At 43.9% G+C, this 13,937-nt stretch overlaps 1 protein-coding gene across 3 annotated transcripts in view; it reads left to right on the top strand.

Moving 5' to 3' along the window:
• ETV1 (ETS variant transcription factor 1) overlaps nucleotides 1-13,937 on the top strand; it is a 127,676-nt gene that overhangs the window by 11,701 nt on the left and 102,038 nt on the right. For all 3 annotated transcript variants that reach the window (XM_086941959.1, XM_086941958.1, XM_086941960.1), the window contains one exon: nucleotides 5,435-5,488. In XM_086941959.1, coding sequence (XP_086798085.1) covers nucleotides 5,435-5,488 — 54 coding nt within the window. The remainder of the gene's footprint in view (nucleotides 1-5,434; nucleotides 5,489-13,937) is intronic.

Here is a 13,937-nt window from a genome sequence, read left to right as displayed (position 1 = left end):
AGATTACAATATTAGTCAAGTAGTCCTTACTTAACGGAAACAGTGTTGCTTGTTCCCTGTGTTATTGTCTGAAATCTGCACCTGCCCTTAACTTTAATAACGGTGTGTAGAGCTGAACTTCACAATATTTAGATTTTGTTTTTCTAATTCAATTACCACTACACTGGCAAAGTATATAAAAACATAGTGTGTGAGCAGGCATTAAGAACGTAGATATAGTGTCGAACACATTTATTTCTAGATTTACCATCTTCTAGGTAATACTGCTGTGAAAAAAAGCAGTGTTGGTGGGGGGGAGTCCTGAAGACGTTTATTCATGCAGTTTCTGCATGCAGATTTTTACAAAGGTTGCTAATGACACAGCATTTACATTTTTCGCCTTTGCAACCTTTCATTGACCCTATTATAATTTTAGAAACTCCTAATTCATTTCTTCCATTTCTTTCAGTTAATGTCTTCGGTACTTTTTATGGTTTCTGCTGTAGTGGAGGATTTAATTATTTACAGCTTATATCTAAAATATATGCTTAACAATCCTGGCATTAAATATTAGATTCTGCCAGTGGCATCGAGGAAAGAAATTAGAAGGGTATGAATGATAGCAAGTCAACTCAGTTTCACTGCTCCTTGTACCCCTTGCAGGGTCAACAACAATATTTTGATAATTTGAACATTTGTTTGAGTTTAAAATTCATTGTACATATTGATGGCGTTCCCCCAGTGGTAAATATTGTTTGTAGAGTGCATTTTCAGAGTGGCTGCTGAGGCCACAAAGTAAAATTTATATATATTGATATAAAATTCAAAAAAATATTGTAGGTTTAGTTTTTAGTCCCGCCTTTGATATCTATGACCTTGACTCTGTACCCTCCTTACCATGGAGATTAAAGATTTTAACTGACCAAAGAAAAGACCTATAGTTTTGTTCGATTTCTTCAGTTTACCTGATGCATACAGTTAGCTCTTCTCTCGTGTGTAAAGCTGAATCTGTCACGACCTTCATTTTAGTTTTTCTTTTTTACCTATTTAGTCATTGTTAAAAACTTCGACGGATCCAGGTCATCTTGTCAAGTTCAAAAGAGTGTTCTACTAAATAAAATATTGCTGTACTTTTTATGGGGTGTGTCTCGATACATGTGCGGCAACGTGTCAAAAGACCGTACACTGGATACCACTCATGTGTATTGTTTCTCAATACGTTTTGAGTTGAAATATTGGCTGTCGGTCACGCCAGCAGAGGTAATTCCTGTGCACCAACTGTTCATGTTGATAACATCCCATGGGTCTTTATTTTATTTTTATTTTTTATTTTTTTGAGGTCCGGCATTCCAGCATATTTGATCTGCACATTTTGCTTTTATTTCTGAAACACATTTGTGAAGCTTATTACACTTACACTCTTGCTCTTTGTATTTCCTCTGCCTGGTTCTCTTCTCACTCTCACCGCCTCTCTCTCTGCATGCAATAAACTTTATTCAATAACGTTTGAAACTGTTTGTGTACCGGGCCAGATTGTTTAAGCACTGGGGGACAAGCATATTGCGCTGTGGTTTTAACGGCCTACATCAAGTTGAAGTACAGTTCGTTCACCTATCTCTTGGATTCATTAAAATAGTTATCTAGCCAATGTGCTTAGATCGCCAAATGTAAAAATTGCTTTCCACTCTAACCCTTCTGAGAGTTGTGCCAGAAGGTGCTGCCATAGAATAATGCGGAAGCGCATTGTAGTGCCCACGACCCCACTCGTTCTCAGGATTCCAAAGGACACTGCCCTCATTCCTGATCCCTGTATTAGTTCTGTCCGCAGTCTAGGTGTTCCTGCACACCTAGCTCAAACCAGATCCCTCTACTCCCATAAGAGTCCACCATCTTCTCTCCCACCAAACCTACCTCCCTGCCTGAAAAATGCTTCTGCACTTCCAGATTTCTGACCATTATGCTCTTCCGCTCATTCTTTGAATGGCCTCTCCCTTGACTTGAGGTCATCTCCTCGCTGGCTCTTGTCATAGCTGCTCACCATAATTCCTTCCTACCTGATGATCCCCCTTGGCTACTCTGATGACAACAATTGGTCAAACTCTGACAATAACACAAATTCTGGCTTCAGTTGTGATATACTTGTGTTTTTATTGTGCAGCGCTACTTGCCCCCCCCCCCCCCCCCCCCTTTACACATACCTTGTAATTGTGATTCCCTTCACAATAAACCTTGCCTGCTTGTGGTGCGTGCTGTATCACCAGCATTTCTGTATAAAAAATAACCACAAATACGAAACACAGGGGGACATGCAATAGATTGCTATGAGGGTCTGTGACCTTAAATGCTTGAAGGCTGTTTTTTTCCTGGGATACTTCTGTATGGCGTGGTGATGTCACGACTCATTCTCTTCTAATTAAAATGTGATCAGGAGCACATTTAGAGCAGCTGTAACTCGGGACCTCGATGGGTGAGGAAAGCTTTTACTAGAGTGAGTGCTGTCAAGCGAGTGTGCAGATCTTTTTTCACGCATCCGGGGCATAGATATCCAGGCTATCATTGTTTGCTTAGGGAAGGGCAGACGCTTTTTGCATGGTAGGCTGAACTCTGCTGACTTACGCTTTCTGAAATGGAGCTTAATGGAAGGTCAGGGTGAGAGCATTATGTGCAAATTACATTATACTTGCATAGAAGCGGGGCATGACTCCAGCTACTCAGTGCGAGGAAAAGTATAGCATTAAATTCATTATATGTTCTAGTTCTAATTCAGGGTTGAACATTTGAATGTTGAACATTATAGAGCTGCCTTAGAAGTCGTCATATTATCGCACATCATTTATATATTAATTATTATGCCTCTATGTGTGGGGTGTACTGCATGTTTGGTGTGGCCCTTTCCTTTCTATATGGGGTTGCATGATTTGATTTATTTTTTCTCTTTTGAATATAGTGGCATTTCAGATGTTCGTGTTCATATATATTCATGCCTCTTCCACGCATGGGATATTTCCCATATGTTACAAACGTTTTCTTCTGACGTAGGCAGGCACACTGTAGGTAGACGTGCAGTAGGTAACTGTCAGTTGTGGAGGTCTTTAAAATGTAACTATGATCAGGAAGACAGGAGAATTGTAAGGAATGCGGGACGGAACATTCACAGGCGCCTCCATAGTTGAGAATTGTCAAGAGGGAAAGGCCCTCAATGCAACATCCTGAATAGTAAACAGGGACTAGACAAAAGTGATAATCTTCTTGCTGTCTGAAACAGTGGTTCATAACCCTTCTATGGTGTGACCTGTCTGTCCCTGCTCATTAATATATGTAGATCATACACATTTCATTCTTCTGTCTGCTAGGGCACAGATTTGCCCAGGTCCCCAACAGAAAGGAGTGCGGAGACTTCACCAGCTCTCTGTCCAGTATCTGGGACCTTGTGTCTCACTTGGTGCAAGCTGTGCATAAGGGCCAGCAATGGGAAAACCAGTTCCCCGTCGGCATAAAGTGCATTTCTTGTTCTTGGCAGCAAGTTCAGCTGCTGTACGCCCAAGCCCCCAACATCTGCCCATGCTGATGTCCTAGACTGTATATCTGCGTGTGCTGCTGGGACTCATTGATTTTGTGGAGAAGTGTGGCTCAATGGTTAGAGCGGCAGACCCTGATGCAGAGGCCTGGCCCGGGACCAGGGTTCAATTCCCCGCCTCGGCGGGTCTTGGGCTCAAAATTCCACGGACCTGATAATTCTCGCCTCGGTGCCTATTCCAATCATGGAGTCCCACTCTGCAACTCTGGGCAATAGCTTGCTTAATCTCCACAACGGCCCGACAACGCTAAGGATGCCTGGCCTTCACCCTGGGGGTGCCCAGGAGTGGACGCCTCACAGGGAAAGCCAGGACAGGTTCCACAGCGTTATTCATACAAGCGCCTTGAGACCCTTGCGGGTGAGTAGTGCGCTATACAAGTATCAATTTACAATTTTTTTTTAGTGGCACTATTGTGGCAAATATATGCCAGAGATTCTATAGGATTTGAGTACGCAGAGAACTTTAGCGTTTTTTGGGGTACTCTTGTTCTTTTTGAAGGCAGGTTCAAAAAACACAAAGCCCTCTAGTTTAATTTTTGACGGCGAGTGATAGAAACGTCCAGTAATACGGTTAACAGGCATTTTCTAGCCTCTTGACACATATAACTATTTTTGTCGCACATTGCTATCATTTGTAGTAATGATTAACAGCTAAAGTCTGACAGAAAATAGCTCAGTAAAGACGTAGCATTTAGCAGCAGTAATTGTCATCACTGGTTTATATAGCACCCACTGCCACTGTCGAGGTGGTGAAGTGCTCTGCAGCGAGTAGCACGCTACTCCGGAACCCAAAATTAGGGGTCATCAGTAAGCAGATTAGCAATAAGTGCTTTTTTCCTCCGCGTGCTTCAGTTACGTTAGGTTTGTGCTCTTGATTTCTTCTGTGTTTAGTAGAGTTTAGAGTAGTGTTAGAATTATGGAAATGGTATTAAAAGGGGAAGTAAGTTGTTTTGTAAGCAGTGGTTGTATGTGCTTGTCAGTTGGGTGTCATGGCTAAAACAAATGAAGGGATGTTTGAGAAGGGTGTTTAGGAGTTCATCGTCAGAAAAGTTTGGATGAGTCAGAGAGGTGGTATGGAAACGTTTGAAGGGAGTATAAATATACGTATATTTTTTTAAGAAAACTGAAATTCATGTAAATATACATAGATAGATATGACACTTGTTAAAGTATTAGTAACTCCTCCCTTATAAATACCATTATGTACATAGGAGCAGTAAAATTGACATTGTACACATATATATATTGTGATGAAGTTTGTATTTCTTTAAAAATAACTAATTTAGGTGTCATGTCCGTATAAGTTAAAGTTTTAGTAGCAGGTATGAACCCCTCTCTAAATGCACCTAATTGTGGTATTGCTTGGGAATGTCTGCTGTCACTCGGACGACCACTCTGAAGTTGTTGCACAAGGGCAGGTCAGCAGGACACAAGATGAATTATGCAAGTGAATTAGTGGTGTTTGTGTCTATAATTGACCCGTGCTAGGGCCTACACAAGAAAAAAACAGCTGCCCCTACCTGGCAGGTGGCTCAGTGGGATGAACGGTGGCCACTTGAACAAGCACTGGTCTGCAGGTGATGCAGTTGAATCTCGCCAGTGCCAACTTAGCGTTTCATCCTTCCGAGTTGGGTAAATTAAGTGCCAATAAATCGGGTGCCAGTAATATGTGTTATTTACAAAACTTAAGAAATGTCAAAAGCGTATTATGAAGCAATACTTAAAAGCAGGATATGATGTTTTTCAGAAATCGATTTCAAAAGTGTGTTAAAACAATGGTCAACCCCTATCACAGTCCAGCTTCCGTGCTGCGGGAATGGCCAGCTGTATCTGCTTCTCTCAAAACGTCTTTTTTTCTGTCTCTCTCTCTCTCTTCAGCTCAGGTACCTGACAATGACGAGCAGTTTGTGCCAGACTATCAGGCTGAAAATTGTAAGTACCCCATGACTCATCTCTCGTGTGTGCCTTTGTGAAATGTTTTATTTAGACTTGAACTCGGGCCTCCATTGTGTTCGCTGTGCATGTTTATTTCTCAAGGACGTGAGATGTTCGTTTGCTGATGTGACACAACGACGTGCGCATGAATAGATGCGTTTTGTGTTCGTTGGGTGTGAGTGGGAGCACAGAGACAACAGACTGGCTCCTCTGGAGGTGTGACCTCGTCCCATGGGGTCCCATTTCCTCTGCTCATTGTTATTTGATGCGACTTCAGGGGAAGCGAGTGATTTTGAATAGAAACCCCCCTCCCCGTGGCCTGCTCTCTTGCAGAGGGGTATTCAAAGTCAGAGGATGCAGCCGATATCAAGTGTCGCCCTCCAGGTTATAGAGACGTCATAAAGAAAGATGCAGGAAGATGACCCGGAAGTCATCTCTTCGTACCCCCCTCCCCGTGGCCTGCTCTCTTGCAGAGGGGTATTCACAGTCAGAGGATGCAGCCGATATCAAGTGTCGCCCTCCGGGTTATAGAGACGTCATAAAGAAAGATGCAGGAAGATGACCCGGAAGTCATCTCTTCGTACCCCCCTCCCCGTGGCCTGCTCTCTTGCAGAGGGGTATTCAAAGTCAGAGGATGCAGCCGATGTCAAGTGTCGCCCTTCAGGTTATAGAGACATCATAAAGAAAGATGACCCGGAAGTTATCTCTTCGTCTGGCGTCCTGTGAGAGGGTGCAGCGCTTGTTGTTGATTCGATGCTCCTTCGACCCCGTCGTGTCATGACCAACCGAGTTCAGCAAGCTGAGGTCACTAGCGTGACTGGCGTTAGAGAAATGCCCGAAATGACTGCCTTGGTGTTGCTGTCTCTGCTGGCAGGGCTGGGGCTGTCGCCTACACTCACAGGGCCACAGAGCCATCCATGGGCCTGAATTTTTGGAACTGGCAGCTTAGCTTCCCAGCAGAACAGTCGATCTTTTTAAATAAGTACGGCCACCCCTAGAGAACATTACATTTTCAGGGAGCCGGCAGCTCTCAGCACAATGACGGAAAACATTCGACCCGTCAGCGTTGTTATCGTATCTTATTCAAGAGATAATGTATGCCTCTCGGAGCGGTGAGAGGACATTACCGTGCCATAAACTCTGTATGAGATTGCTTTTCTCAGCCATCGGGAGGCGACCCAAGCAATTCTTTTTTTAGAACGCACTGCCCAAGACTACTTCGTTTTTTTTTTTACTGTGACGGTCCTCTCAGAGATGACCCCCACCACCCACAGTATCCAGCGAAAGGCATACAAATATTAATTCTGGAAATGGCTGAAGTTGCGCAAGACAGCAATTGGTCAATTAAGCTCAGGTTCATAAAAAGTAAAGTTGAGAGAAAATGGAAGAAGAAACCGTCGCCCCAAACAAGTTCTTCGAGGTTCAGTCTTGTGTGTGCTTGCTGAATTTATGAATTTGCCCAATACACAAACCAACGCTGTATACATAGAAATCGGCCACATTTATGCATGTTTTTTTTAATTCTCTGTTTGCTCATCATTTAACCTTGAAGAACTAGGCTGGCCATGATTTGGAAGCCAGAAATGGAACATTGCACAACATAGAAGTGGTACTACAAATTTGCAGACATCTTGGGGGTCACAGGGTGACTTCATTGAGGGCATTTACCCGCATAGAATACAGAGGAGAGGGGCAATAAGGGAAAATCAAATGCAACTTTTACAGAGTTTCATGTGTCTTACTTAGCCTTCAGGTATAGCCTGTTAACTAATTCTGCAGATACCCAAGAAAACCTGCCTCCCTCGGTACCTAGTTAAATCTCGTTGAATAATGTTACATTTTCTACATTTACAATCATTTTCTGGGGCATACGTTGAATATTGGGAGAGCTCTGGTAAACCAGGATGTCTGATCCTGTTAGGAAGTGGTCGCCTATGCTCTATCTGATTTCACCTAATGGTCTGTATGCCTAAATTCATAGTCAAACTTCTATTGGGTTAAGACATTGGGAAATATTTCAAGCCCATTTTTATGTAAGTGTTTTTAATACCTGGCCTTGCCTAAGGGAGGTTTTTACAGCCAATGGCGCCGAGCACAATTCAGCAATAGTTTGGAGTTTAGCAAATGATGCATAATGTGGGTGATTTGAAAACATCATTGCAATGTTTCTAAAACCTGTTGGTCTTGTAATACAGCCGGGGCTCGCCCGGTAGGAGTGTACGCCACTTTCATGGGTAATTTCCAGTCTTTGCCTTTCGGGGCCATGAAGGCCTTTGCATCAGCAGAGAAAATATTTATTACTCGTATTTAATTGATTTATAACATTTCGGGAGTGTGCATAACAAGCCTAGTGTGCTCTGCAGAGCACGAGAAGGTAACTGAGCCAGTACTCTGTGCCCTGTAGTTCCAGCAGAGGTGACCATAGGAAGCACAGGTGTGGTGGTGGTCACCATATATTTTCTTTAACTATCACCTAGTATTGGTGATGATCCAGTTTCTAAACAGCATTTTCCAGGTTAGTAAACTAAACTACAATGAGATGCACTGATTTGAACAACGCACAAAGTTCAGACTGTGTAGAATGTCTTGTGTGCATCATTGGGGGAAGGGTGATGTAGTGGCTTGACGTTGGGCCTTTTAGGTTCTTGTTTTTTTTCCTCCGCTCTTTGCTATGTGATATGCATGTTCCAGTGCCTTTCTTGTTTGTATTTCATATTTTCACGGTTAGTCTAATAGTAGGGCCAATAGAAGCAGTGCCGTTTTTGTAAACAAAAAACAAAGTGTGACTTTCTGTCTCTAAAAGGGTCCAGACTTTTTTTGGGAGCCTGCCGCCGGAGATTGCTGAAGCGATTCCCGCTCATGCCCCTTTCGAACACTATACTGCACTTCCGGTCTCTTTAGCTCATTCATGCAGGTTCCCTCTCACCCCAGGTTCCCCTCAATTCACCTAACATGTTTCTTCCTCCATCTCTTTCCCTAATCCGTCTTTCTTGCCCTGCTTTGAGTTAAAGTCTGATTTGGAAAAAGAAGTGCTGATCCCCAAAAATTAAAGCAGGTGTCCACCACCCGCACAAATTAAGCATTTCATCGAAGTTGTCCCTGAAGTGTTGTATGATGTAATACTATGTATTTGCCGGGCTGAAGTGACTCGTAGATCTCACACAGCTGCTGCCGCACTTCCCACCGCGTAGAGTATCTTGCGAGAAAGGGGTTCACTGTGACCTGCCCCAGAGCTAAAGCTTCCGGGGCGCACACGATCGATGGAAGGTCTCTCCATCCGCTTCTCTCGCTTTTAACCCACACTTCGGGTTCTGAATAACATCCTTTATTATGTTACCCCAGGACTGTACACTAAATGAATCAAAATTCACGTAGTTCTAACATCGAGTCTGGTTTTACTCTTTTAGGAAATATTGGAATGTTGTGGCTTTTAAAAAGGCCTACGCATCCTTCTAAAATGCCTAGATGTATTAATAGGAAGGTAGAAATAGGAACACAACTCAAATTAGTAGTAATTCATGTAAGAGTTCTAGGCACAGCGTTGTGGCTTCGGAGCACTATAGGTAGCAGAGGTTTCAGGCTTGCTGCGCTCATTTGCTTCAGTTTTGGGCTTCCTTGCACAAGTACCGTGAAACTGCACGTGACATATTCAATGCAACCGTCCATCAAGACAAATACATCATTTCACTAGTGCAAAAGAGCCGCGCTTGCAGGGACAGGCAGGCTACACTCTCCCTTCACAGTGTAAGAAGGTGTGCCCGTGTATTGTTCAAGGCGCGAAGTCCTGTTCCAACCCCTGCGGTGACCTTTCTTCGCCCGTGACCTTTATCCCCTGCTGCAGCCACAGAGGGACCCCTGCCCGGGCCTTTAATTGGCCCCCTTCCTGGCCATTGTCTGTGCACTGGCTGCCAAGGGCCGGGCTGTCACTTCACACCTCTTTTCGGAAAGGGCACGGCACCTGCGGGCTGTGGGGGGCTCATGGTGAAACATCTGTCCCTCCCCAAGTGATTGCACAGGTCACTGCTTTTCATCATGCATGCCTCTGCCATGCTTATTTTTTTGCAGATTATACAAGTGACATCATATGGCTTGCATGACCAGTCCACTGTGTCCTGTAGCTGTGATGTGCATTTATCTGAGTTTATAACCGCGTTTGGCCAAAACAACCCTGTGATATGTATCCGAGCTCTCCTCACTGAAAAGAATAACACAAAACGTAAACACGTCAAATGAGATTCGAAGTGAATGGAGCCCGAAAGCACACGGAGCAGCAATTAGCGCGCCTACACACAAGTCCTCTCTGTACTGTTTACCGAGTCTCTGTTGCACACAGTTGGGAAACGCAGATGGTGAGAAATAAAGACCATTTTATACCAGCAGCCCAACGTGGTAGTCTGGTTTTCTGAAGTCTCTTTCCCGGAATCAGTGGCTTGTACATTGATGGCAGCTTCCCATGGCATCCCATGTTTGGTGCCGACGCGGTTCTTCAGCTGATAAAGGCAGCTTGCGCATCACGACGGGTGTCTGTGAGCCCACACTGCAGCAGGGTACATTATTAACACGAAAACATCGCTCTGCTCACAATTGTCGAACACCTGTGAATGTACCGGGGGAGCATGGGGTGTCTGGGAGGACGCTGGTAGAATTCTCTGAAGGCCGCTTTCATTCACAGGCTCGGCTTTTGGTTGCTTTTGGTTACATCGCAATGACATGCATTGTTTTTGTTTGTATAGCGCCGCATGTCGCACTAGTGGTGTCATTGCGCTTTAAACGTTGGTTATTAAGAGGAAAACCTAAAAATGAGTTTTTAGGATAGATGCTTGGTTACAAATGCGCTGCTTTAAATCGATTGTATCAAGACGAGGGCTGCTTTACAGCCTCACAGGCTCAGGGTGGCATGTTGACCTCCCGTGAAAAGTCACCTACACCAGTAGCGAATGGTTTCAATTGGATAGAACTGCCCTTGTTTAACCCACTGTCATGCAAAGTCCAGTGGCAAAAACCTATATTATGCTACAGCACAGGCCTTTTTTAAATGGACTTCCTGTCACGCACTTGCTCATTTTCCCCACCATTCTTCATGCCAATGTTCACTGATATCCTTAATTTTAACCGGGGCACGAGGTTGCTCTCTCCCATTTACTGTTCATCGTTGACGTAGGTCTGCGGTAAAAAATTAAGACGCTGTGAGCATTAATAAGCCAGAGAAATTCCCGACCCCAATTCAAGCATCTTACAATGTATGCAAATCACTCTCGTAATGAGCGAATCAGATTGAGCGGTTAAAGTCAGCATTGCTTTTAATTTACTCTTATTTACAGATTAGTGACATTGGCAGAATTCCAGGCATAGCCCCTTAGCCTAGCTAGTTTCACAAGTCTAATGACATGTGGGACGGGGTACACAGTGCGTTTTGCACTTTTTTTTCCAAACCGATTGTATTTATTCTTTTCTCTACAAATAATCAATTTTATATGGTAGGATAACAGTTTCCAAAGCTAGAGCATTCCCTTCCCCCAGGAAATATACTTACTCTTGACCTTTGTTAGTCGTGTTTAAAGTGTTTCCATAGTGGGAGCTTTCCTGAAAACCTGTACGGTTAACCACAAAGTTGCCACCTTGGTGCCTTTCACAACACTTTTCACCGACTGCCTTCTCTCTTCCATAACACCCTGTGCTCACATTTTCACTACCATAACACACTTCTGCAAAGAAAGTTCACCAAGAAGGGTAGACTGCAGTGTTTGGAAGATCTTGAACTACTGATTTGACTAAGCAGGATTACTATTTCGGAATATAATTCAAAAGTTTTACTAAACGTTCAAGTGCACAAAATGTTTTGAGTGCCCCCTTTTACCTGAACTGCAAATGGAGGTGGATGTTAGAATTGGGCTTTACTGTTTTTTGATGTTTTAGTGACAGAAGAGCCCTTTTTTGTGTCCCATGAGACTTGATCCTGTAGACTGTGCCTTTAACGGTGAAAACTAGCCCTGACCTATCTTTGAGGAAAAGCATTGTATCCTGAAACAATGAGAAACTCTAAGTAAACGAAGGTAGAGCAGAGCATACTTGCATGCATTGTCTGCCATGTTTTGACACAGTTCAGCTTCTTGGGAGTTTATTGTTTTTGGCAGCAATCTAAGTCTTGGCAAGGCCTATCAGATGTCAATTTTAATGAATTTGCCAGAGGTTTTAATCCTGCATGTAGCATAGCCAGGTTTTTTATTACTGCTCCGAATGAGGCATGTAAAGCAGGCAGTGCTGTCCACCACACATGATTCTTGCTGCACAAGGTAAATGCTAGTCTTTTATGTTTATCTGACTTTCTCAATTGCTACTGTTACATTAATTTTTGTGAGCACTTTATTGAACATAAAAACACTGATAAAATCATGTAACATAACTTTTATTTTACTCAAAGAGTAAAAAAAGGTCATTTCACACCTGCCAACAAAATAGTTATGTTTTGCAGCATCTCATGAGCAGTTGGCGCTACCTATTAGGGAATAGCAGTTCTCTTTTTTTCTGTTTTGGAATGGGCGGTTGTTAGCTGTGTATTATAATCATGTTAATCGAGGAGAGACAAGCTAGCTTTTGAGACCCAGCATTCCATCCCATAACTAGTACTCAGGAGAAGGGGCTGGAGCCAACCCTGTTAGTTGGATCTTCCAACTCCAAGGCAAAAGGTTAATAGGCAATCTCCCAAAGGAGGACATGATGACATAAGACACTCCAGCCAATCAGCCAGCAAAGGGCTATTTTAATACCATGTGATGTACACACAGGCTGCAATGCCTAAGGAGGTTCAAGCCATTAACTAGTGTTATTGACTAGTTCCCGGGACAGTTACGCGATGAGCACTTGAGTGTGCTAGCCCAGCCCGACCTATTGTTTCTGGCCATGTCAATTTTCAGCATCTGTAGTGAGTGCTACAAATGAAGGTCTGTACAGCCAGTCCTGGACTTACTGCAGTGCTATCCGAGTTGCTGTACCTCTATCAAAATTGCAATCAACGTAATCATTAACCACATCAGTGTGGCGCGAATTTTCGCGCTGTGCTGAACGTTCTTAAGAATGGGCGTGGTCATGACGGAACGGTTCCATCATAAGCACAGCCCAACCAGCGCTCATGACGGAACCGCTCCGTCATGAGCACCGAAGGGGTTACAAATACTAAATGTTGTTGTTAGTAATAATGTTTGGTGCATCTTGAGTCTGGGCTGTCCCATGGCTATCTTGTTTAGTGTATTGTATTTGTTAAGTCACACCCCAAACTTATTGGAGTAGTTGCGGGAACCTTTAGTAACATAGTTCATGTTCCCTGCTCCTTCTTTTAACATAGTTCAGGTTCACAGCTCCTCCTTTTATATTCTTAAGGCACTCTATTGAGAGTTAGTGCAGAGATCATCAATCAGTCAGCATTTTTATAGCGCAGCACTATAGCCCCTAGGGGTATCTGGGCACTCTGGGTGCGACGTCTCAGTTGAAGAGCCAGGGCTTTAATTTCTTCCTGAAGTCCGCCAGGGAGGGTGCTGTTCGAAGATGGAGGGACAGGTTGTTCCATGTCTTGGAGGCGATGTAGGAGAAGGAGCAGCCTGCTGCGACAGATGCGGGCTGTGTGCGCACGGACCAGGGAGGAGGAGCTGTGGTGTCTTGTGGGTTAGTTGAAGTTCACTTGTTGCTAGTTGTAAGCCGGTTCTTGGTTGTGCAGAGCTTTGTAAGCATGGTTGAGGGTCTTGAACTGGCATCTCTTCTGCATAGGGAGCCAGTGGAGGTTTCTGAGCTGGGGGAGTGATGTCCAGGATGGGTTATGGCTGCAGCATTCTGTCTGGTCTCGAGCCTTTTGAGGGGCTGAGTGGAGGTGCCGGCGTAGAGAACGTTGCTGTAGTCGGGATGGTGACAAGGGCCTGAGTGACGGTCTTTCTTGTGTTGACTGGGATACATCTGAATATTCTGTAGAGCATGCAAAGGCTGTGGAAGCAGGTTAAGTTGACTTTTCATTTCATGGTCAGTTCGCTGTCGAGGATGATGCCTACGTTGTGTGCATGATGTGTAGGTGCAGGAGTTTGTCCGAGTTCTGTTGGCCGCCAGCTGTGGTCCCATACGATTGGGTTCTTCCTGAAAATCTGTACTTCTGTTTTGTCAGAGTTGAGTTTAAGGCAGTTGTCTCTCATCCAGTTAACTACATTGGTCAAGGCGTTGCAGAAGTTGATTCTGGTGGTGGAGGGGTCTTCGGTCAGTTAGAGGATGTCAGTGGTGCTTGTAGATGTTTTCACATGCAGATGGTACATTCATTATTTTTTTCTTTTAAGTAGAAATGTGAAGATATTGGGAAATTCCACATCATGTGTTTGTGTTAGTTTCTTTAATTGTCACGTAGCACATTTTCAACGGATGCTCTAATCCATTTTACTTCCGTAGTGCTGTGTCATTTGCACTGGGATGT

This window comes from Lissotriton vulgaris, chromosome 10, assembly GCF_964263255.1.
Source record: "Lissotriton vulgaris chromosome 10, aLisVul1.2, whole genome shotgun sequence".
In the NCBI taxonomy this organism is placed as follows: Eukaryota; Metazoa; Chordata; class Amphibia; order Caudata; family Salamandridae; genus Lissotriton; species Lissotriton vulgaris.
This window is presented reverse-complemented; position numbering and strand designations above follow the sequence as displayed.